This window comes from Necator americanus, chromosome X, assembly GCF_031761385.1.
Source record: "Necator americanus strain Aroian chromosome X, whole genome shotgun sequence".
Lineage (NCBI taxonomy): Eukaryota > Metazoa > Nematoda > Chromadorea > Rhabditida > Ancylostomatidae > Necator > Necator americanus.
In genome coordinates this window covers 35,106,403-35,131,523 of record NC_087376.1, presented here as the reverse complement: position 1 = coordinate 35,131,523, position 25,121 = coordinate 35,106,403, and the positions used below count along the sequence as shown (strand labels likewise).

General features: G+C 39.8%; 2 protein-coding genes across 4 annotated transcripts; both read left to right on the top strand.

The window, feature by feature from the left end:
• Nucleotides 1–1,929: 1,929 nt before the first annotated feature.
• Nucleotides 1,930–23,071, top strand: RB195_026402 (uncharacterized protein; the record flags this gene model as incomplete). 3 transcript variants are annotated; one of them, XM_064214937.1, is made up of 10 exons in its annotated part: nucleotides 1,930–2,124; nucleotides 18,867–18,949; nucleotides 19,287–19,402; nucleotides 19,457–19,596; nucleotides 20,921–21,048; nucleotides 21,114–21,231; nucleotides 21,286–21,380; nucleotides 21,448–21,587; nucleotides 21,683–21,834; nucleotides 22,874–23,071. In XM_064214937.1, 10 exons carry the CDS (start codon nucleotides 1,930–1,932, stop codon nucleotides 23,069–23,071), a joined length of 1,365 nt encoding a protein of 454 aa, XP_064070818.1. The 3 variants fall into 3 exon arrangements, with proteins under 3 accessions (XP_064070818.1, XP_064070821.1, XP_064070819.1); XM_064214938.1 differs by lacking the exon at nucleotides 1,930–2,124 and adding an exon at nucleotides 17,845–18,039; XM_064214939.1 differs by lacking the exons at nucleotides 18,867–18,949; nucleotides 19,287–19,402; nucleotides 19,457–19,596; ... (4 more) ...; nucleotides 21,683–21,834; nucleotides 22,874–23,071 and adding an exon at nucleotides 2,200–2,304.
• On the top strand, nucleotides 3,145–3,372 carry RB195_026403 (uncharacterized protein; the record flags this gene model as incomplete). The annotated part of the gene is made up of 1 exon (XM_064214940.1): nucleotides 3,145–3,372. One exon carries the CDS (start codon nucleotides 3,145–3,147, stop codon nucleotides 3,370–3,372), a length of 228 nt encoding a protein of 75 aa, XP_064070820.1.
• Nucleotides 23,072–25,121: the final 2,050 nt, after the last annotated feature.

Sequence of the window (25,121 nt, the reverse complement as noted above, 5' to 3'; positions counted from 1 at the left end):
CACTGCAATAATCGTTTTTTTGTAATCCGTGTCAATTGCTAGCATTTGATCACATAGCGGGGATGATGATTTAGCAGCTAACAGTAAATCACCGTTGTTCACTGCTCGACAGCTGAATGAGTAACCACAAGGCACATCACCTGATCGCGAGCGCTGCTGAGACATCGTCACTGAAACCTTTTTTTTAAAATCAAATTGTCAAGTTATTCGTTTTCGGTGTGCATCAATTCTTTCCTTCGCTTTTCTTTATTCTCAGCCTTCTATTGATTGATTTGATTTTGACTATTAGTTAGTTCCGACCCTGAGCTGCAAGCACATATCGTGCATTCTTGGACCTGAGATCTGGATCACTGAGGACTTCGCACGCGACTTTTTCTCAAAGCATTGCCTTGCACTAATTGAATTGAATTCCTCAATAATCTCATCTGCTACGATGCCTCTGTCGGAAAATTGTCTCACTTGTACAATGGAAAAATTTCTCATTTTCTGCGCCACACAATTTGCAAATTATTCAGCTATTCATTTATTTAATTAATTCTGTATGAAGGGAATATCTTCGCACGGTGACACACCACGAGGAACGCTCCAGTTTTCCTTTACGTGCTTTTCATGACTTCATCCTTGTTTTTTTCTGCGAGTGATGGCATAACAGGCAGTTACATTGTCCTGCGACAGCTCTTACTTCTACTATATCATATTCCTAGTACCGATGAAAAGATTATGTGTAGTTATAGGAGGTTATATGTAGTTTAAAGGAGAGAGAGAAGAGAAGGAAAAATGGAACGTGACGGTCATGTAACATTTCAAGAGCGTGTTTGAATGTTGAATGTTTGTTTGGTCTGACTACTTTCAACTACACTCGGAAAACCATCGGGACCGACTTCTGCAGATTTGTTGGAGCTCTTTGGTCTTGTTTTGAAGAATAAGACTCATTGAACTCAACCGAGGTTGGCAGTTCTATGTTCTTACACACAGCTTTTCGAATTACAAGGAAGTTTGTGGCTAAGATTCCGTCACGTCCCGCTTTTCCAGCGGATTTTTCTGTCTCGGAAACTATCGAGCTCTGCAAAATATACTCATCAGGTCCTTTTCAGATAGAACTCATTACGCATTTAGACTGAGATGTAACTGTGCTCTTTTCTTCCTAGAGAATCATGCAAACGCAATCAAACAAGTTTTGCTGGTAGTATTTCGTGAGGACGTCTTGCATCGTACAGGTAGCTGGAATTGTTCGCCGTTACTTGCTGATGTTCTCAAATGCGGTCGAAGAGGGCACTCTGCAGCAGGAATACCTCAGGACGACAATGTAACTTCGCAAAAGAGAACAGCAGCGTTCCACTCGACAGCTTTAATGGACTTCCCAGTTCCTAGCGCATTATTTCTCTCAATCAGGAACTCTTCAGAGTGAACTCTGTCTGCCTTTTTTTTTACTCTAACTTCATCGGAGAAAACTCGTGTGAAGTAGCGGCATCCCTTTCTTTGCATACTACATTATAAATGACTGTTTTCTGTTCTACTACTTTCCTTATGTCCCATAAAAAGCTAATTTTCTAGACGTAGACCTTGATGGCGGAAATAGTGCAGAGATGAATGGTCGTCACTTCGTCTGCATGCCCAGTAGTTCGGAACCATCCTAGGGCAATCAACGTTCTTATCCCTGTATTGTCATCAAGTAGAAGCACGATTTGTTAGGCAGGATAAACACAGTGACTCGATGGAGCGGCTACCCACGCAGCTCATTGTATGATCCCCACAACATTCTCAAACCTCGATAATTCAGAAGTCGAACCTGTTGAAGCATCCCTGAGGGAATTACCAACACCAGAATCTCACCCGTTATCATTTTATGATCCCTTAGACATTTTCGTCATTACATGCTTGCTTAAACTCACTACTCGCAATACTCTCTCGATTTCAGAACCCCAAAATATGTCCATCGAGGGAGTTTTGCGAGCAGTACGACGATCTATGGCGAGCAATGATGACGACTGGTCCGATCGACTGTCGCACCTCATCACCAGCAACATGCTGGTCACAGCAGCCGGAATCGTCTCGTATAAGATGTTCTCCGACGGACCGCTAGAGTGCATGCCACCCAGCTTCTTCCCGAAGTCTTGGTCAAGGGTTAGCAAGTATTCATTCTTCTATTCTTATTTTCATGGTCACTTGAAAAACGAAGACGCTTGCATCAATTTTTAGAAGACAAACAACGGAAATTTCAACCTAGCGATATTTTATTTGATTGCTATTGATTGGTATCTGTTGTCTGTCTACAGTCCACGAGTGGTAGATGAGCAAATTTAAATATTTCTCGACACACATCAAAACAACTGCCACAATACAACACCCCGGCCTTTCAGCTAAGCCATAAGAGTGCTTGTGCACTCTTGCGTTCTCCCATAAAGCAGTGATTTACTGATTTGATATAAGGAATATCGTGACTCTAGTGAATGACCCCAGCAATCAGTTACTTTCATGCAGTCTGTGCAATCAGGAAAGCAGTTTTACCATTCTCTTCTTCTTCGACGTTAATTCGACGTCCCTTCTTGTCATCCAGTACACGACTGTTCCACTAATGCACACAGTCTATCGCTGCTGTTACAACTTACAGTCTAGTTCACTTGTTCGAGGATTCACTGCTCAGCCACAAAAATTTAGGAAACCGAAAACCAAAAATTAGAAGAAAAGCACCTAAAAAGTTGTCAAAATCGCAATCACAGTTTTGCGGCTGGCGCTGTATCGTGAAGTGCAGACAAGCGGTGATGGTCAACGCCAGGTGGGAGTTCTTCGCGGCAAATGGAAACAGTGAAAGCCACCTAATTATCCTCCTCCTCCTCGTAGATGTACTTTAATGCGATTCTGAAGTTCATAAATGTATCATGACTATTGACGTGACATCTACCGAAACCAGAACTATAGCGGAACTATGGTGAGGAACGCCTTGTGAAACAAGTTTTGCATTTCGATTCCTCAGTTTCTAGTAATTTTAGTTTTACTTTCGGTTGCTGAGTGAAACAAAAAGGGAAGTTGCAACCAAGGGGGTCGTTGCATAGGCATCAGGAGCAAACTCGCAGCATCGAACCAGTCTTCTTCGTTGTTGGCTCAATGCTGTGAGTGTTGAAAGTGAAATAGTAATCTGGTTGAATGACTCCTTTCGGTGCGAAAACCCTTAACGAAGGTTCTTCGCTCGTCCGCACAACTGCATTTCGAAGCGAAGGTGACGATTTCCATGAAGAAATGCGTGGAGAGTTTTCAAGCGAGAACACAGGAGAGCACACTTACATGTGGGATTTCTGCTTCTATCTTTTTGAGCCACTGCTCCACCATCCAGATGCCATCACGTTGACGTTCAACCGAGTTGAGAAGGAGTAAGGTCGAAGAAAGTGCAATCCGCCCGATAACTGGTTAATGTCAGTAAACAACGACACAACTACTCTGACACAAAGAGTTTGTAATTTTTATATCTCAGCACATTATGTAGTATTTAGGATATTTGATTCATTCGCTTTGCTGCAGATGGAACGAGAGAAAGGAACGAGTTTTGAACACAAAAACAATGTAGACAGCAAAGCTACACGAATAAAAACCGTTTAGAAAATCAATAATTTAATTGCATGCAGTTTATCTCTTTTTCAAAGAGCATCGCTTAGTTTTTAGGCCAGCTGCTTTGAGCTGCTCGTGTCACCACCATAGCTGTGCGGTGGCTAGAGTGAGGCCAAAACGACTCGAAACCCGATGTAGTTGCATAAGCTGCTGTTTTCGAAACGACACGGTAAACGCAGCGGCTAGGATCGGGGGAGGACCTTTGCTAGAACCACTCATCGCTGCAAGGTCCCGCCTCGATCCCAGCCACTGTCTCTGAGCGCCGCTTCGGGAGCAGCCGCTTACGCAACTACAGCGAGACATTTTGACCCGACAAGATGAAGTCGCCGTCGCCGACGACAGCCGAGTATAATGGCGCCTTTTCCTGAGCGATTTAAACGACAGAGTTGGAGGAAGTCGTTGTTTTGATCCGACTATAACTAGTCATAAACAACTTGCGATGCAATATTATCAATTTGTAGTAAACCCTTCTGTGCTAAATTGTGAGTTGTTATTATTAGTTTTATCATACACACATTATGTCACTCAATTACAATAATATACTGCAATTTTCGAAATTTCAATTCGCCGCTTTCCCTTACACATACAATTTCGTTTAAATTTTATTTTATTCCTATTTGCTTCGAATTAATGTTAGAATTTTATTTCAGCTATTCTATTTGTTATTACTACAACATTATTATTATTTATTCATTATTATTTACTTTCTATTTATGTTTTTACAAAGAATTTCAATTATACGTACTTGTACCAGTAAGTTATATTTTATATTACACATAGGACCTATTTTGTAATTTGCATTCCATAATACGATTCTTCAGTTTTTCCTGGATTATATTGGTCTTGTATTATAGTTTTCTTTTAATTTTGATTAAGTCGGTGGGATTATTTATGGGATGTCTGTGTTTACTATTTCGCATATTCATCTAAACTACTTGTAAACTATTTTGTGTTTGCAAAATCCACGCAGTATCCTCTACCAGTAACTGTATTCGTAATTTTGGATATCATTTCACTACTGCTCGCTAAGAGCTGTCCTCGATACATTACTTAAAAACATTCCACTAACTTAACCTCCTATAACAACAATCTGCTGGAAATTTCCCCCTGTGTACTGAAGGTTCGTGCAAAAATGCGGAAATAAGCAACCTGCACTGGCAATTTAAAAAACGTCCTTCTTTTTTCCTTCTTTTTCAGGTAAGCCTAGCAATTATTCCAAAATGGCCTCAAATCGGAGCGATTAAGCCTCATCGACGGTGACTTTCTACCAGGGGTGCCGAGGAGGCGTTGGTGGCCGTCGACTGCGCAGTGTTGACGCTGGCGCACAGCGCAGTCGCCGCTCTTAACTGATTTTTTAACCAATATTTATTGGCAATCTGCCAGATAATGACGCTCCCTGCCAACGATCGGGCGATACGAAGGATTCTCGATAATTCTGCTATGCTGTTCATTTGATTGCTTTCTGTCCTGGTTCCCTCTCTTTCAAAAGATTTATGGAGAGACTCTGAGTCTTTGGTTTCGGGGGTCAATCGATCTTATCATCATGGGAATGAGATGGATCAACACATACACGAAATGTTTCCGCTGTGACTGACCGAAGTAGCCCGTTCCAGCACAAATCATTATATTATGTCCTATTATTTATTATATCATTTCTATTATAATGGATATCAAAAGTCTTCGTACAATTTTATTTTTTTTTTGTTTTTTTTAACCTGAAAATTGGATCCTTTTAAGCGTCATAACATTTTGAATAGTTATGATTTGTACTGTTTACTCGAGAAGTCTAAGTCTATCTAAAATTTGAGTTTTGAGAATCAAAGTCAAATAATTTTTGCTCACGTGTGAATTACTTGACAACTTCTTTTCGAATGAACTATGGAAACGCTTTTTTGAACACGACCTTTGAGAAAAGAGTCCTTCACCTTTGAAGAAGATAGAACATCGTTATTAGCGAAAAAGGCGGACAGACATTGAAATTATCAGTCTAGAAACCAGCAAGCGAGTGAAAAGAAAAATTCTTTGACCCATAGATCAGGCCCCCTGTGGGATAATCGAAATATCTGACACCTCACTGCGCTTTCTTATCGTGGGTTATAAACTAGTTGTATGAGTTGAATTACAAAACTAAAGCTTTTTGCTTTTGTCTTTTCCACCTACATACTTAACTCGGAATTAGTTTTTTTATGGTACTGACGAGTCACATTGCCATCATTTCTCTTCTGCTTTGAATACTGTCCGGCGGTGCATGAAATAAATAAATAGATGAATAAATAATAAATAAGTTTCCATCTCACGTTTTTCTCCTTAAAACGCAAAGAATCCCTGGAAAGTTTTAGATCATCCTTCTGTATAGAATTTCCCTAAATCCAAGTGTTTTCCTTCCAAACTTTTCTGGTTCACCAGTTCTACGTACCAATTTTACATCAATCACAATTCATCATGAAAGAAATGTTAGATGTCAGACGAAGTGTTGTCTGGTTACTTTAACCACCAAACCAACTCCTCCTCTTCCTCGTGCAAGGTCAACGCAAAAATTTTTCGGTCGTGTTGCATTTTTTGTCCGTCAACCATTTCTGCGCATCGATAATTCACCGTGTGAAACTCACAGATTTGAATCCACTGCGAATTCGAGAATTTCTGTTCGAGAATTCCTTTTGAATATCTATCAATTTATATGTATGAAGGCGTTTATCTGATTCACTATGAGGATTTTCTAGGGACTCGATTAAAAAATCAGATGTTTCGAATGTTTACTTTCAATTCGTAAAAAAACACTTTGGCTGAATAACTGAACAAAAATGGATAGGATTTTGAACTATCCTTGGAGGGGTTTGAGGTGGAAATACTCAAATATGGATAGGATTAGTGTTTTGTGTGCATCCTCTGTTTTACTATCCATCCTTTTCATTTTTCTGTCCCCTTTCTTCTAAACTACAGTATTCTCTACGTCACAAACCATGTAAGAAAAAGGAACTTATGCCCAAATATCTGCAGTTAAAATCAGCGAAATACTTAGAAAGGCTAAAGCGTTTCGTGCAAAATAAAACATTTAATCAAAATCTACATTCAGTTTATTTTTACTTCTATCCAATTTCTGTTGTTTTAGGAGTTTTCCGCAGTTCTCATCGCTAGCTTTGTAAAGCGCGACAAATCTATTCTCAGAAACCTCCTCCTTTACCGATGAATTATCTGAACAGCAACATCAAGAAAATGTGAACGGAAAAAGAAGGATGAAATTGTCTAGTGCCCCTTGAAATTACATATGGCACCCTTCGACTCTCTCTGTTCCCTTACTTTGAAATGTTCCGTTGATTCCTAACTGTCCAGGAAAGGCAGGAGAACGAACTGTCAATGCATGTTAGATTTTTTAGAGCGCAATGGAAATTGCTTGCCCGCTGAGTGCTTTTATTTGGTCGCGGATTTTTCGCACCATCGGTCACGGAACTGGTTCCATCCTATTTAAAGAAACGGATTTGAAGCGATGTTTTACGTTACATTTTAGATGTGAAGTAAGAGATCAGCTAAGCCTAGTTTTTAGTTCGTGGACGCTCTCATTTCTGGCTCTCCTGTGGTTAGTGGATATTTATGTCACCTGAATTTCAGTGAATCACTGGTCACGGCTGAATAATCATTGTAAAAAAGTCAATCATCGGCCACTTCTTCATTCTGTTATTGGGCTACGGTACCTGTGTATTTGTCGCAGTATCTCTACAACTCTTGTGTTATTTTCAACAAGAAGTGTTGGACTGTACAGAAAGAGAGAGAGGGAGAGTGGTGGGGGGATTGCACCTCTTTTAAGAATGTCGTCATGCACTTCGAACATCGAACGTTAATTTTTCATGACAACAGCTGACTCTGTGACTCACCAGTGGGTCACACTAAAACGTGATTTTTTTCTGTGACGAGTGTGGCCTACTACTAAAACACTTTTTGAAGAAATTACCTGCGGCTGCTCATTAACAAAGCAGAGTGCGAGATAATTGCGCCCCAGGGATGTAAGATTTTTAGCATGAACATATTTCTCGAAAAGTAATATGACAGTTACATATTTGTAATCTACATACCATTGCGAAGAATTTGACAGCCCTCAAAGCTTTAATATCATAACTTTGAGGATGTTGAAGAATTGACTAAAGTTACATATTTCAACTTCAGAAACGATCGATATTAGTAGCTTGGAATTCATTTTTTTTTACAAACTCAGCAAGGAAACTACTTGTTGTAGGAGACGCTCCTCTCTCTACTTCCTACCTCAACGGAATTTACAGTTCTTTTTTTTTAATTTTTTGAAATCAACAAAATTCAATAGATTTCTTCCTCCTCATTGAACAAATCCAGTTGATATTTGAAAGAATTCCCGTTAAATCGCTGAAAAATGAGTTATTTGTAAAATCACATGGAAAGTTTACATCTTCACAGGTTCAAAACTGGCCGCAGCTGAGACACATCATAGAAGAAATCGAGAGGGTTAATGGGACAAGTGCTGTTCTCTATTTTGTGTTGTACCGACAGAAGGCAAACCTAATTTGTTACGAACGAATTACGAACTGCCAAAAATCACCATAAATAATGTAAAACACCGAAGTTTTAGTGGTTGCTTTTAAGAGCTCTAATTGCATCCAATCGATAGAACTCGCATACACGAATCTATTCATATATAGATCTTATAATAGACATCAAATTAGGGTGTGTTATGAAAAAAAAGACGAAAAAGCGGATCCGCGCCTTTTTCGTCTTCTGTCGAAGAATTAGCGATTCTACTGTGGATACTAATGCACTAGTGCATATTGTGACAAGAGAGCACATTTTTTAAATTTCAAATATCTAATTTTTTAAGCTATTAAAGCTAAGACCATTAGATATTAGAGTTTTAATAGCTTAACTCTAATAGCTAATACCCTTAGCTTTACTAGTACTACTACTACTTTATTAGCTTCAATTTATTACCTCTAGCAATTAAAAGCTCGGTGGTCCCGCACCGCTTCCGAGCGTACGATACGCATTGTTGTTAGGACATTGAAGAGTTCCCTGCTCGTACCGTTACTGCATTTCCCAGTCCCAGGTGAAAGGAGAAGAGAAGGGAGAGAGAAAGGAGTCTTAACAAGTAGATAGTAGTGAGTTCAGGCAGTAACGGACGTGGAGAACGCCCTCCTCTGAGGCAGTTACAATACATATTGATTACTACTTCTAAAATAATCTTCCTAGAAAAAAAAACAATTGCTCCAATCTATGTGTTTGCTCATTTCTCATACTGCGCAGATGCTTTGTGTGTTTATTCAACAGCGACCTCGGCACTGATTCCGTTTGTATGTGGATAGTGAGATATCAGGATGATCAGAGACCATTGCGAGATCATCTGGTCGTGTCGTTCATTTTCCTCACTAGTGCAATCACATGAAATCGTAGCTCGATGAAGTACTAAAAATCCTTTCCACTTGAGGAATTCGTGTATATTTTTGGATGACGACAAAAGTGCCAATAAAAACCTTTGTTTTCCTTCTGACTACGAATGTTTACGCGGATGTTTTGCAGAAGAATTGATCGATCGAAAGCGATTTCAATATTTTTGATACCAAAAACGTCAGATGTGCACTGAGGGACCTTTTAGTACTTCAAATATATGTTTGGAGAAGTACAAGGTAGTCACATTTTGTTCCACATCACTTTTTATTATTTCTCTTTCTTTTCACTCTTCTCGGAGGAAATCACTGCAAGGTTTTCTTTCTATTTTAGATCCCACTACTCCTTAAAAAAGTATCTTTTTATTTTTTCATTGAGTAGCTCGCTCGTTAACTTGTTATCTATGTCTCTCTACACAGCATGATTCCCAATTTTTTCTTCTTCCTTTTCTTGTTTATCTCTCATCATCTCTCTATTTTCGCTTTCTATTCGGTGACTACAACCCTTCCTTGTTCAACTCGAGGTTGCTTGCGTTTTTGAAGGTGCTTCTTCGTGCTTTTTCCTAAACTCACATTAGAAAATCCTTTTAGGAACCAGCTCACGAGTTCCCATCAAGATCTCGAAGTGTTTCGCCAGTTATGTTTTACATAGTCTGTGTTCTTTTACGGTGAAGCAAAAATTTACATCCGAAGAGATTTTGTTCAGACACGAGAGATTGTTTTAATTTTCACTGAGCTGGCGCTCTTTTTCGAAGGTGTCGCGTTCTTTAAAATACATAGTCGTATTCCGAATAAACCACCACATATGCGTTTCTAACTTCCTCAACAACCTCGCCTTCACATCCGCTTCCGCCTGTTCCAGCTCGTTCTGCACGGGTACTGTATGTGTTCCTGGGAAGCTAAATATCTTGCATTTTCCTTATCCACACCTACAGAAGCGTAATTGATGAATGTTTTAAGAAAGCTATCAAAAACCGAAGAAGCGAGTAGAGTGTATTTTAAAAAAATACTGCAACTACTATAAAAAAACAGGTTACTAAACACTTGTTTAGTATCAGTTTTTTGCGTCCTCACTTTTTTTAGCTATATATTCAACGAGATTCTTCGAAACTGAGACCAAATAAAGCAACTATCAGCCGTAGTTTCCAGAAACACTCTCTTTCGCTTATGTTTTCGCTATCTTTTTTCTTTCTTCCAACCACTCTTTGAAACAGAAGAGGGAAGATGCCAATTCCTAGTATCTCTGCTAGAAAAGGAGAGCCCTGGTTAATAACTTGAATTGTAACTTTTGGGGTCGATGCGGTTTTGATGCATGATGTTGATATGTCCTTTGTCCATCATGGGACCGCCATTAAAAGCAGACGGTGTACGCAGGAGAAAAGCGGCTCGTAGGCACGCAGCGGCAACGACAACGAGCGACAACGCAGGAAGGCTACGCATGATTCTTCCGCATCATTGCGCCAGCGACGGCCACCCTCATCGATTTACAATTTCAACCGATCATCCTTACAACTACACCAGTATCTGCACATGCCATACTCCACTTCACATCTTCTCTCTTTGCTTCCTTGTTCTTGTTTTTTTTTGTTTTTCCTTTACTCTCTTTTTTTGTTTTTCTAGAAATGTTCGTTTATTACGTTAGCGGCACAGAATCGAAGGAAACCCATATTCCTTATCAACAAATGCATCCAAATGTTTGCTTGGCTCGAAACGTAAACAAGTAAACAAATATATTCGGTGATTTTTGAGGTATTGCTAACTTCACTTCAGCAATACATAAAGGTTCCTTCGTTAACTACATGGAATCCTTACTTGAGCACCGTGATTTTTACACTATGTCGTGCATGAATATTTAATTATTAATATTCATATAAATACTCAACCGGTTTCCACAAAAATTTCAGTGTGATAGCACACAGTTCTAAGGGTATTAGAACTGTCTCAGCGTTCCACTGCACCTGAGGTCGGCTGATTTTCTGTTCCACACTTTCTGGCAATAGAGCACTGATCCGACTATCATATTAGATTCGTAAGGCGCTTTGTAACTATCCAACATTTTAAAACCTCTATATGCATAGAATGCATCAGGTCCTTTTTTCCGTTAAAAGTAAATTAAACTATTAAATTTTTTTAGCGATATTGCACATGATATGGCTGGAGTACGACTGATTGGGGCATACGGAAAATTCTAACATTAAATTTTAGCTCTTATTCCTACTTTTCTACATCTAAGAAAATTTTTGTAATTATTGTAATTCTTGCAGAAATCAGGCATATGTGAGGGGCTTTTCAGTTGTTGTGTAAGGAAATTTAACTAAGGTTCGGTAGATACAATTCGCAACACCCTTGTGTACCTTTGTCGGTATTTGTGCTCTTCCTTCAAATTTCTCTTCCCGTTCTGAGTTTTCTGACTCTGATAATTTGCTTAACGAAAGAAACCGTTTGCAAGGACATTCTCAGACCTCAAATATGTAATTTATGGATCCACGGTTTCGGCAGCAAAGAATTTTCTTGAAATCAGCCGAGTACAAACCAGCACTAATCACACTACATCTAAGTTTAAAATAAGTTGTTGCACAGCCTTACACCTACGTATTTCCGATCGCAAATTTCTCAAGCCAGCGAAATAAATAACAGCCATTCCTCCTCGTTGAAAAATCTCAGATTAACTATGCGATAAAGTGCAGATCACTGTCTGCGCCTTTAATGTGCCATGATAGCAGTAAATGGGAAAAATAAGAACAAAATGATCTCTCTGGATACTTGTGTCATTTTATGGGAACCAGGTATATTTGAAGTACCTCATAAAAAGAACAATGGGAGAAAGAGGAAAGAGAACGAGATAGAAAGAAGGAAGGAACGTAGAGAGTTTGATTTTGAATGAAAATTCCTTGTTATTCCGATGCAAAGTTGACAGATAGTCCAACATTGGCATGCTTTAAAGAACGCAATCTCTCATCGCTAAGACCAAGTAACAGTGCAGAGTTCTTTTTCAGTGTTGTTCCTTCCGTACATTCCTATCTCCTCACATTCGTCTTTTGTTCCGCTTATTTTCTTGTTCGCTGCTTGTACGCGATAAACGTACGTTCACGTGTGAAAAATGCGACCAGCAAATCAGCATCAGCATATAAATGCTTTGTCTTTATTCGAATTTATGATCAAACCTCAAATTTAAATCATTTGGGCTCATTTCTTGTCTCTCTGGTTCCTCATGGTCCACAACTGATGCTGATTGTCTTCTAGGACAATATGTGACCACCCGACAATTGCCCGACCTATAACTTTGCATTTGCATCCGTTATTTGCGTGCAAGCACAAATGGGCACTCATACGTCCAGAACGACCGCATTCGAAGAACCACAGTGAATTTTTTCAAGACATTTTCTTATGAAAAGCACTATTGCTTGATGTGAGCTGTGATTGGCACTCGGAAGTTACAAGGCGACTGTGATAGCCTCGATAACAATTTTATATCGGAGAAATTTTTTCGCTCTATTTGCACTGGGTTTCCAGTCATTTTTCTTGTGGATGAGCCGATGAGTCACTCGAAAATAATCACTGCAGATTGGCACATGTTTCAAAGGTGGCGGTTTCGCTTCAGGGAAGTGTTATTTCACTGCAAGGACTGTAGGTTTACTTATCAAAACTCATAGAAGTATTGTACTGAGAATAGGTAGCGGCGAAAATCGTCTATAAATAAAAAACGAATTCGTTTATTTAAAAAAAAAACCATTAGATGGCTTCAGAAGTATTGCCCATGTTCGACTGTCTTTGAATCTTTAGAAGTGTCGCGAAGATGTAGGAGGAGGAAAGGGATTTGAAAAAGTAATTAGAGCGTTTGATTTCAAAAAAAAAAAACTTCCATGATACTCACTGAATAATCAGATGCAATGATGAAGCAAATGAAATACAGGACGTTCACATCAAGGAACAAAAACTTTGATACGGGAGTAGGAAGTTTTCTGTTCAACACTATTCCTAGTCCACGTTACCATTTGGAGTTCGTTCTTAGTGAGACCGATTCGAATTTATATTTTCGTTCGAAATGGTTCTCTTTCGTTTATTTCATTTCAGGTCTGTGAAATAGCTTTGGCTCAGAACACTCTGCTTTTTTCATTCATACAATTTAGCTGTAAATATCACAAGAATCTCATAAATGTTTATGCTAAATTAAAAACTTAGGTTTCCACCAAACATAAAGATTTCTTTCACTTCTTTTCAAAACATTTCTTTCCATTAATGGTCGTAGTAAATTTATAACTGGGACACTGTCGACTTCTCTTTCATTTATTTTACTTCTGGTCTCTTGACCATCCCCTCACTGACTTTCTTTCTCGTCTTCCGTCTTTTTTTTTAGCTTTTTTCTCTCTCTTTCTCTTTCTCTTTTTTGGAAAACAACATCTTCTAGTTGTTTATGTTTGCTCTTATCACTCTATCTTTTGGTTTGTGGAGCACCTTGGGTATATTTATGAATGATGAATGAGCAAATGATCGATTGAATGGACGAATCAATGAAAAAGTGACCGAGTGAATGAGCGAATGAATAAAGGAAGGAATGGGTGGTTGAGCGAATGAATAAATACTAAGCAAGGACGGGTATTAACGCTTGTTTCCAAATTTTGATTGAATAGGTGTACCAGCTGCTACAACATATCTGTATTCATTTTGATTCAGAAAAAAATTAATAAAGCATCAGTACCACCGTCCTTTGCACTTTTTCCCACTGGTGGTCGCCTTCAGCTGGCAAACAGCTATTGAGTGTTGGCCGAGCCATCGGTTTTTTATAACTGTCGCACAACTGCTGTCACATAATAAACCGCACTCTCCGCATCGTTACAGCGATGGATCCAGGTGCTCCCAGCTCAAATCTCATTTCCATTCGATCAGAAATTGGGAATTATTTTTCAGCACCAGTGCTTTTGTATCGCTATTTCTCGGTGTCTTCAAAGTTGTTCTGTGCACTGAAGACGCAGCGAATTCACACCTACAAAAAACTCGGAATGATTCTTAACTGATCCACTTACTTCTTATCTTCTAGTTCTTCTTGCCAGCATCAACCATCTGACCTGGTTTCAAGTAGAAGCGGCCTTTAACCGCATCACATCGTTATCTCGACTTTGTCACTTTATGGATTTTATCGGAGTGTACGGTAAAAAAGGGTTTCTCTGACCTGCATGTGTCCAGAATTCTGGTTTTTAAAAATTCCCAAGTTCTCCTCGTGCAATTTTCTCGATTGTCCGCCGCTGTTCAATGTGTTTCAACGCTTTTCTGAATGTTTCTGCGATCGATCACTTTGCACTTCAACGAGCCATTTATCTTTTCTTTTTCTCATCGGACATTTCACCCGCCTCCATGATTCTCTTAAAGAAGAAAGTTCATCGGCGTTTTTGCACTTCCACTACTTGGATCCGTCTGCAACCACACATGAGATTGAGATGACACTTTTTGAAATAGTTTTATCATTGCAAACACTGCTTGATTTACTCAATGTGAATTTTGTAATCCATAGAGATAACGAATGCTTGTTGATGTTCTAACTTTATCCATATTTTCTTTCATTCCTCTTCGTAGCGGTAAAATTCCAACAGCTCCTGAACTTTTATTTTTATTTCCAAGAATTTTATTTTGAAGTTCCATTCTGTTCGACCAACCTACTTCAGATGAGATCTAGACATCCTTCTACCTGATTTTCAAGACATTTTTTACATGCATACATTGCACTTTCATTCAGGGAATAAGGTAGAACGGAGGTTGTTTATCAACGGAGATTGTTAGTGAAGGTTGTTGAGTGAAGAGTCAGTTCAGCAGCATCGTATGGATGAATTTTCACTGCCGTGGAGTTTGAAACTTCCAATTCCAAACAGTTTCTTTAATCCTTTCCTTAAATCAGTTCTTCCTTAAGTTTTCAAAATATTTCAAACACCCAACCCTTACAGCAAAAATCAAACTTTTCAGATTTGAAGGAGCCATTCAGAGCACTTCTTGATGGATTTTTTTAAAAAGAATTTATCGAGGAGTAATATGAGTGATTTGTTGAATAATACAAAAATAGTAGCAAAATATAGTGAACCAGCACCAGGTTAATATAATACAGCATCATTTATAATAAAATAATGTAATAATATAACATAAATATAGTATGATATAATACAATAAAATGTTATTAGACTGATAGTATCAAATATTACGTAGGTAGTATTTAAATTGCCTGAGAGGTTATCATCATAGCATTTCAATCCTTAAGACATCCAGTACCTTTCCCCCATCTTATTGATGAGTCCTTTGCTTTTGTTCATACATCATTTATAAACCTAACATGCAAACTAGGTGGTCTTTTTCATATTCGCATTAAATTCACAAACAAGTCCTACCCTTTGATAAGGCAGGGCTCCAGGTAGTTCCAGTCCTATGATTTAACACTTCGGCAGATACCGCTGAGAACGGATTGCAGCGTCGGGAATATGTTATATGAATGATTCCACGTGTGTAACTTGCACTCTCATTCCTTTCCACATTTTCGTTCTGAGTAAGATGTCCTTAGCTCCTGCAGCTCCTTTTTCTGGCCACTCAGCAGAACTGCTTATGTTGCTCTAATAGTTCCATAAAGACCATAGTGCTATTGGACCATCCGATAAATATTGTGGCTTTTTGAGTTTCATAAATTTAAGTTTACAGGGAATTTATCTTGAATGAAATGAAAATCAATGAATTAAGGATAAAGGATAAAGTGTCTGGCGTCAATCAACGCGCTTGGGATGCGGCCCCACGTTCACTTCAATTCAGAATCGTTTGAGGTTTACGAACGTGTATCTGGCCTATACAATGGCTTGCGGTGGCTAGCCGATGTGTCAAGTCAATGCTTTTATCCTCCCAGACGAGTCTGGTACCAATCTATCGACCCCGGAGGGATGAAAGGCTTGGTGAGCACTAGGGCGGATTCGAACCTCCAATCAATTGTGCAGTAAGCGGAACCTCTAACCGCTACACCACACCTGCCCTATCAATGAGTTGATTTCAAAAAATTTATCTTGAATGAATCAATGAATTGATTTTCATTTCATTCCAGATAAATTTTTTGAAAGTTTCACATGTACCCTCCTTTATTGTCTACAACCGCCCTTTCTACCTCCGACAGACTTTCGATTCATGGCACTCTTTAATGAAGAAATGAATTGAATTTATCTTGATTATGAGAAGTATAAACTGTGAATAATTTTGCAACAACCTTGTGAACGCCCACCTATGTTATCTTCCACCTCCTATTATTCCAATACCTTGCATTTTCATATGTATTCTCGAGTGCTCCACTATAGTAATTATATGTATTAGTAATGGGAATGTTCCGCTCGCAGCTCTTTCACACGCCCAATTATCTTGATGTTCTCTACATCATACCTTAAAGACAAGTTAAACTGACTAAGAACATTGTGGAAAATATAGAGTTCGAAGTGTAGATTACGAGTATGGGTGCGTCTAACTCCCATTCTCCCCAAGTCCTGAAAAATCCTGAAAAACGCCATGGGAAGGGACTATTTTTCCTACGAGAGAAACTGGAACGCTCCGACAAGCCGTCTACTGAATTGTTTCACTTGGATAGGGTGAGAGGAGACTTCACTGATACTCGACCCCTTGCACGTGGATTGGGGGTCTGCGCAAGAGTGGCGCGTAACGCCTCGCAGACACTTTCAGCTTCTTTTGAGGACAATTAGGGGAGGATGAGCGTAGCCACGCTCATATTCGTAATCTACACTCCAAATTCTGTTCTCCAGTTCAAGTTCCACAGGTTTCCACACTAAATAAATTTCATTATACGCTGCCTTCAACCCATCTGCAACTTGAGAATATTTTGAGTAGCGAGAGAAAACAGAGGATCAAAGTTCTTTTAGAACCTTTACTGAAGCGAACATTTCTTAAACGTTTACCTAAACAAAAAGCTTTTCAAGGAAAATTTGCGACATCCTGTCCTTACTTACATTAGTAACGTTGTTGTTGTTGAGGGTGTTAATTCCCTAAACTAAATTTTCGTACACTATGCCTATGCAGATCCAAGCTATACTTTTTCTAAGAGTGAGGAAATTACTTATTTTTATGATTGTGCGTACTGCAAACTTTTTAGGGTTTTTCTAGCGATGCGTTTAGAAAGTGGTCCTAGCCGGTAGGTACTATTTTATCACTGCTACATGTTCTTCTTACGTGTTTCTTTTTTTACAACTATCTACTTTCCACTACACCAGCATTTCAGAATCTTACTGTTTCAAACAGTGAAAACTGTCTTTGCTATCTTCTCCCTTTGTTGCTTTTACCCCCCTCCCCCGGATGTTCGTTGCTGCTGACGAATGAAAACTTCTCATAACGGTGTTCATAGATAAACGTCTTGCGCTGAAAAAAAAGCAGTCCACGTTGTTCTTAGGAGCGCTGGAACAACATGATTTATGTGAGATTCTAACCATCTCGTCAGAGAAAAATTTGCGAAAATAGGGATCTATGGGCTGTGCAGGCAGTTTTTCCATTGCATAATTTTCTAATAAAAATTGTTTTGGATTTCTTTCCGACAGAATTTATAAACCAAGAAAACGGTTAGGAGTTAGGAGCAATTTCTGGAGTCAGAGCATTTTATTAGCTGCCCGTGAGCATAGCTGCAGAATAATTTTCAGATTTCTGGATTATAGATTCTGTTTGTGGGTAATTTCAAGCTTTTATCCACTATTCTATTACTATTAATCATCGTTGAATGTATTTTTATTTGCCAGTGACCATCTCGTGTTCTTCGTTCAAATAAGAAACTTTCACGTATTAAGTTGTGTGTTTAAGACACTGGAATCCTTGCCAGACTCTCAGGATGATGATCGAGACGTTCATCGGAATGGCGCGGTACTTGTCACCGCGACATGACGATGACTGGAGCGACCGGCTTCATTATCTGATGACACCGAACATTTTGCTGGCATTCTCAGTGCTGATTTCATTCAAACAATTTGGTGGCAGACCCATCGAGTGCATGTTTCCTAACAAATTTCCTGGCAGTTGGGAGCAGGTCAGTCGCCTGTTCGCTGCTTTTCGTCCATTATACGTTGCGATCATGAGCCAAGAGAAGTATTAGTACTGACATCAGATCTCCAGCGATATCTAGAATGTTCTTGGAGATAGCTTGAGGTCAAAATTACTTGAATGTTGGTGCAGTTCCGTGAGCCTGCTGCGCTCAAAGTGAAGCGGAGGAGCTGGCTGCTCCCATCGAGGTGGGACCTTCACTTATTTCTGCAATAAAATTGCAGCAAGCGAAAGTTCGGTCTCTGTCGCACCCGATGTCCCAACCGCATCGAACGCAAGCGCTTACGCAACTGCGCTGGACATCAAAGGCACCTTTTACCCGCCATCACATTCGAGTTTACTCACGTCTTGTGCTTACAGTACTTCCCCCCTATCCCATGAATTTATGGATAAACTCTTATACTCTCTTCATTGAAACTAATTCTCTGCCATTTTCTTAATCATGCAGCTGCAAACTGAAGTAAAAGCGAGAATGACATTATTTCGCTTCTACCCATCACTTCTACTTCCTGGTACTTCCGGAACCGTATAACGCTTTACGACCTACGACGGTCACCAAATTCATTCCTATCTCTTCGAAATACTCTTCAAGCAAAATTTTATGTTTATGGCGTGTGGAAATAGTCTTGGGAGAGTGTTTTTGGTACAATGAAAATCATTCTTTGGGCGTCACAACAATAGACGCCAGTAGTCCATTCCTACGGGAACTTCTTGTTCAAAGATCTCTAGGCTTTTTCAACGGATGCTATTAAGTATTTTGTTTGCTATTTTTCAGCCAAATACTTGAATATTAGACTAAAGTTTAACCTTCAGTATGCTGAAAACTACTGTTGGTCGCAAGACACCTACTTCGTCGAGCCAAAGCAGCACGTCGAACTCTTGAAACCGGATCAGCGGTATGTTCCTGCGACTTCCTCATATTTTCCCCTTAACTTTCACCGTTTCATCGGGAGGTACCACTGAGAGGAACCATTTCAGAGATCGTTCTGTCTTTGTCTCATATCTTGTTTCTGTATGGAAACAACTCTAAGAATACGACCCGATATTTTTTGTTTGGGGAGATAACCTTGGTTTCTTTCCCTTTCCCGTTAAAAGTCTGTTTTGGAAAGTCTACTGGAAATGAACCATAAACCTTTTTTAAGAATATTTTTACTGGGTAAGATTCCCAAAAAATCCTTTAGTGAACTCATATTCCTCTCTGCACTTGCATCCTCCACAAAATTCGCTTCCCAGGTACACTCCCGAACGCGAGCTATCTTATTACCAATGGGTACCGTTCTTCTTGCTGCTTCAAGCAGCTTTCTTCCGTGCACCAAGTTTTTTGTGGAAATCTTTTTCAAATCACTCAGGTAAACATGTTTTATATTGTTGGCAGTGATGAATTTGAAAGTAAAATCTTATAGGCATCAGGATGCACGAGGTTGTAGAGAAAGCAAAGGATTCGGCTAATGTTGAGGAGGAGGTGCGTCAGAAGAACATTTGTATACTAGCACGTCATCTCCAAAATGCACTTCGTTTTCATCGGCGAATGGAGAAGAGGCGGGTGAGTTTCATACCTTCTTCGATAGTGAAATGGAAATGTTTTTCGGTTGGATTTTGTGATGTTTGTAACGAGTTACCGGGAGTTATTCAAAACTCGGTAGCTGCTGCTGAACCTCATTTCGATTAAGGGCAGCGTATCACCTATCATGACTCCGCTCAGATCTCCCTAGTCCTACTAAAAACGGCATGGGAACCCCTTTAGTTCCAACGAGGCACTTTAAAATGCACCTCCTTGTACGCGCTCCAATCTCCTCAGCAGTTCGTTCATTGTTTTCATTTGCATACGCTAGTGAACATCGTTGGTCTTCGACCGCTCGCAGGTGGACGCGGCGCGTCCACAAGGTCTTCGTTTTGCAACTGATTTCGTGAAGACTTTCGTGATATGCTGTTTTTAGCATCATTATTACGTTCTCCAGCGTCCTGTCGCTACAACTAGTAATTTTTAAAGTATTTATAACCAAAGTATTCGATCATTCCATAAATAATGTAGTTCTCTCAATTATTTTACTCTTTCACAAGGAAGTGAATTTCGGAAGGGATTTATTGATTATTATTGTTCTACCAGAGAATGGAAGAGGATTGAAAAGGAAAAATGAAAGAGCTTACATTGGAATGTTTCGTCAACTTTAATTTTCAGAAATGAAAGAGGTAAATGACACTGTGTTATTTATGGGATGACCCAGTATGATCACAAAAAGTCAGCAGAATTTTATTTTCTCTCTATAACCGCAGCTGAAAATGAGGAGTCGTAATTGGAATCAAAGGCACCATCAGAGGAAAAGTTCGACGTTAGCTCGTCTGCAGTTGAAGCCTGAAGTTCACGACGTTGTTTTCAAATATCGCGGGAGAAAGGCTGTTCATTCGCTATAAATCCGTAGGTCAAACAGATCGAGATTCCAAGACGATCGATTTGCCCAATGAAGCAACTCTTTACATTCGAACGAGTAATAAAACCCTTTTGCGCCATTAGTAAAGTTTGCCTGTTTTGTAAAATTTATTTCGATGTTTTTGCTGCCGTTGTTGATCAATCTCAACTCCATTTTTACGCAAGCGCTCCCAGTAAAATCCCAATTCTTCTTGAAAAAAGGGTAACATTTCAATGAGTGACTCATCAATATTCTTTGAGTTTGCCGGTCGTTTGGATGATTTCTGCAGGGTGATGAGGCTGTTGAGGACAACTCTCTGATGGCTTTGATTTTCCAGGCTCTGACGGAAATAATGACACCAAAACTTTAGTTGTTAGTTAATAACAAAAAATCAACACTTATTTTTCTACAACTCAAGAAAATCAATAGAAAGACGCATCAATCGTTCCTCATGTTCAGGTAGTTGTGCATAAGACGGTGACATGTCTCAACTATCAGTATTCGTCGGGATTCGTATCAGCCGTCTACCTATTCACGAAAGCGCTCTATCTCGTCAACGTGGTGCTGCAACTGTGGTTGATGAACTAGTCAGTACATACGCTCGTACGCTGTCATCCCCACATTTTCTCCCAACTGACTTCTTTTTTTCCAGTTTTCTCGGCACCAATAAACACCAATGGTACGGTCTTGGTGTCATAAAAGACATAGTGAATGGTGTTGAATGGGAGACTAGCGGCTATTTTCCGCGTTCTGCAATTTGTGATTTTGAGGTACAGTATCTAGGTCAAAATCATCTCTTTAATTTATCCCCTAATCATTTTCAGGTACGACAAATAGCAAATATTCAAAAATATTCGGTTCAATGTGTGCTCGTCATAAATATTTTCAACGAGAAGATCTTTGTTATCCTATGGTTCTGGTGAGTTCGCAAACTCGTTCCTCCTACCTCATTTTCACTCACTCCGCTTTTACCTTCCGCACTTAAGGTATCTGCTGTTGTTCGTCTCCGCTGCATTCACCTTTGTTACGTGGTTCTTTGTTCTCCTCTTCCCCTGCTTCTCCAGATGGTTTATCGAACAGCATCTGGAACTTAGTAGCCTCGATAGTTTCGACTCAGAGTCGATGAGTAAGTGTGGTAGTTCTACAGTGCCACTTTGTAGACCTTGTTCAACCTTTCCAAGCCATCTTTTCTTACTTTTCTCGAGAAATATTCCATTCCAGAAACTTCCGCCAATGTACGGAAATTTGTTTACGACTACCTCCATCGCGACGGTGTGTTCGTGTTGAGGATGGTCTCCGCTCATGCAGGTATCATCTTTGGGACCGATCTCATTGTGGAGTTATGGAGGACATTCTACGGGATCGAAAAGAGGGTAAGACGAGTGCTGAATCACCGATAATGCTGGTGAACGCTCTCCAGTCTAAAAGACAAACGAGTAGTCATGAGAAATTAGTTCTTGAACACTTTGTTGGTGGTAACATAGTTCTGGTAGTTCTAATCAAACTAGAGGTCCTCAAAACCAAACTTTGGGTTACATATAGCTGCGTCAAGGCGATCTAAAGCGTAGACAGTTTATAGAGCGGGATGCAATCGAGGTGGAACCGTAGCTGTAGTCGGACTGCAGAGATGAATGACGCTAGTGAGTGTCCCACCTGGATTTCAACCGCTGGATCCACCGCCTCACTTCGATGCTCCCGAAACTGCAAGCAAAAGCCCCATAGTTGCTATAACAAGGATGAAAATGTGGAATAATCGACACTGATTAGCAGTGCAACATCGGATGAACGTAAAGTGCAAGGCGTTATTTTCACCCACGTGAGAACACGAGCGTTGCTCATTCCCGAGCTTGTACACCGAGGGCAAAGTTAAAAAGCAGAGTATCACAGAACTGATTATGTTGCGGTCTCTCTGGGCGATGAGCGTAGCTCCACTCAATTCCCTTTGATCGTCCTGAAAAACGGGGTGAGAACGAATGTTGTTCCAGCGAGGTTCGTTTAGATGCGCCATTGCACACGCTCCTCGTAGAAACTATAATCGTTTTCTATCCCGTTTCTTGCGACGTTTAAGAAGATTGGGCGGGACCATGGTCCCCAGTTCATGTATTCTACATCCAGAACTCTACATTTGCTCATAGAAGCCCCAAAATTCTCACTTTCAACATACCCTACCTCTAACAATGATCCATCACCACCGACGTCTACGGTGGAGGCGTCATGATCATAATGGAAAGCAGCAACGAGCATGACAATAGTCAATAGCATGACACTCGGTATAGTAATACACAAAAATAGCCTAGGAAAAAATAAAAAAGGAAATAAAAATGTAGGAAAAATTGATATATTTTCGATTCTTAGTAACTTTGACTTTTTTGAACACAGCATTTTATTCCTAGCACAACCGTTAATATTCAGGCCACGACACCTCTGACACCAAATGGTGACGATCCATTGCAAACGGAATTGAAAACCGTGACCTCCGTGCGTAACAGAAAGAAGCAGAATCTTTTGTCGATGTTAGAAGGCGGCGATATAACGACGACACTCATGCCTTTAACTCCAGAGGATGAGGAGAAGCAGAGTGCGAGTTCGGATGAGGATCGCAAGCCGTAGTGGTGCCATCGCCATCTAATTCACTTGTAAACGAGCTTTAATTTGTTTCTTCACTTCCAATGCAGCTGCTTTCAAGGCATGGTTATTTCCCTCGTTTTATATAGAGTAGATATATTTTCCTATCGTGGCTCCAAGACATTCGCACTATTTTTGTAAACTTTGGAAATGCCTACTTATCTCAAGGCCAGCACCGAAGGTTTCAGCGGAAAAATGAGTCACCCGCTGCTCATCCGCATGCATTTCGATCTACTTCCGCATTCTTAGCTCAAAGCTGGCCACAGACTTGTTTTCTCATTCTCCGATTCCTATGCTTAACCGCTAGAAATTAATGTAGTGCCGTACTATCTGTTCACTTTGTACTCTGCTCAACAAACAGAGAGCAGCCTGAGCTACCAGTAACTTGGTCGCTGCGATTGCGCGATTTTACAGATATCAATTACTTCACTTCTAATTTGTTCACCGTTGAGCTTGTGCCTTACAACATTGCTACTGGTCTCAAATGCCTTATTTAGTTAAACCCATTTTGAATTTCTACATGTTCTGTATATCTGTAACGCTTTCAAAGTTCAATTTTATGAAGATTTTCCTCACTCTCAATTCCAATCCATTTTCAACCAAATCCTACCAAAATTTAAAGGCACAGTTTTTCCCAAAAGTCTTCTGACGTCAGAAAAAGCACAAGATATGATGCAAGTCTTACCTGACAAGCAAACACTGCCTGATCTACTGTAGCGATGCGAGCCAAAGTAGACGTTTCGCTGCAGAACCAATGCCCTTTCTGAAGCGACTGTTCCCTCATATCCCCTTGGGTCCGTACGTCATCCTGCGCGAATGCACTCAGATTTTAAAAAAATTCGTATTCTTCCACCAGGATGACACGTGAGCCATAATCTAGAGGTGAATCCTACTTCGAAGACTGGCAGAATATTCATTACGAAGGGATTGCGGCTGCTAGTTCCGTAACAAAAAATAAAGCAAATGCTATATGCCATTTATAAAAAGTCGTGAACGAGTTCTTTAGGCTGCTAGGCAGACAAGAAAGGTAGACATAGTTATGTATTTGGCGCATAGGTAGATAGCAATAAACACATCAGTCTGGGCCCGCAAGTTGTTGTATGGGGCAGCATGCAGGTATGAACGACAACTATTCCGAACTGCAGTCAAACACGTTGACGCATACCAAGGCACCGGAGCCTTTATCGCTTCAATACAAATATAAATATATTTATCCGGAAACGGATGCAGGGAGAGACAAACAGGTGGAGAGACAGACAAATAGACAAGCAGAGAAACAGGCAGAGAGAGAGGCGGGAACGGCAAAAAGTACCAATCACGTGTCTACTTTTACACCTACGAAGAAAGCAACGTTGTTTTTTGTTGTTGTCATGATTTAAATCATGATATCGAGTTAGAATAGATCAGGAAGAAAGAAAAACTACTAGTGAATTCTGAATTCCGGAAATTGTCCAAGAAATGAGTGTAAATAAGTGACCTCTACACAACACGGTCTAATGATATCGTTGTCGCAGAATTCGCTATATTTTCTACTCAACTTGTGCACTGTCAACGCATCGGAATGGCTAAAAGACTCTTACCAACTACTTGTAGACACTTGGATGTTGGAAACATCAAGACTGTATCCAATCTGTAGGAATGCAGAGATATAAAAGATCTAGAAAATCTAAGATGATTTAAAGGATCACAAGTGAGAAATAGAAGACGTTGTAGTTTGTTGTGTGGAATAAACGCCATATTTGTTATTAAGAGACAATCATCTCACTAGCAACTCTTTTTTTTTAAACGATGATTCGCTAACGAGAAGGAAAAAGAAGAGAAGGAGAGCTATTGCAGAAAAGAAACCAAGATCAATCAAATCCAAGGAATCTCTCCAGCCTTTTCTATCACCTCCATAGCACTCCTTTTCAACGACTCAAAATAACAAAATAATAATATAGAGCAAAATTGTAAAAATATCCAAAAAGCTGCTAATAGGAACCAGAAGTGATGTCTTAGTCGAGTGATCCGTGGTTATCCTGCTCCTGGAACGGTC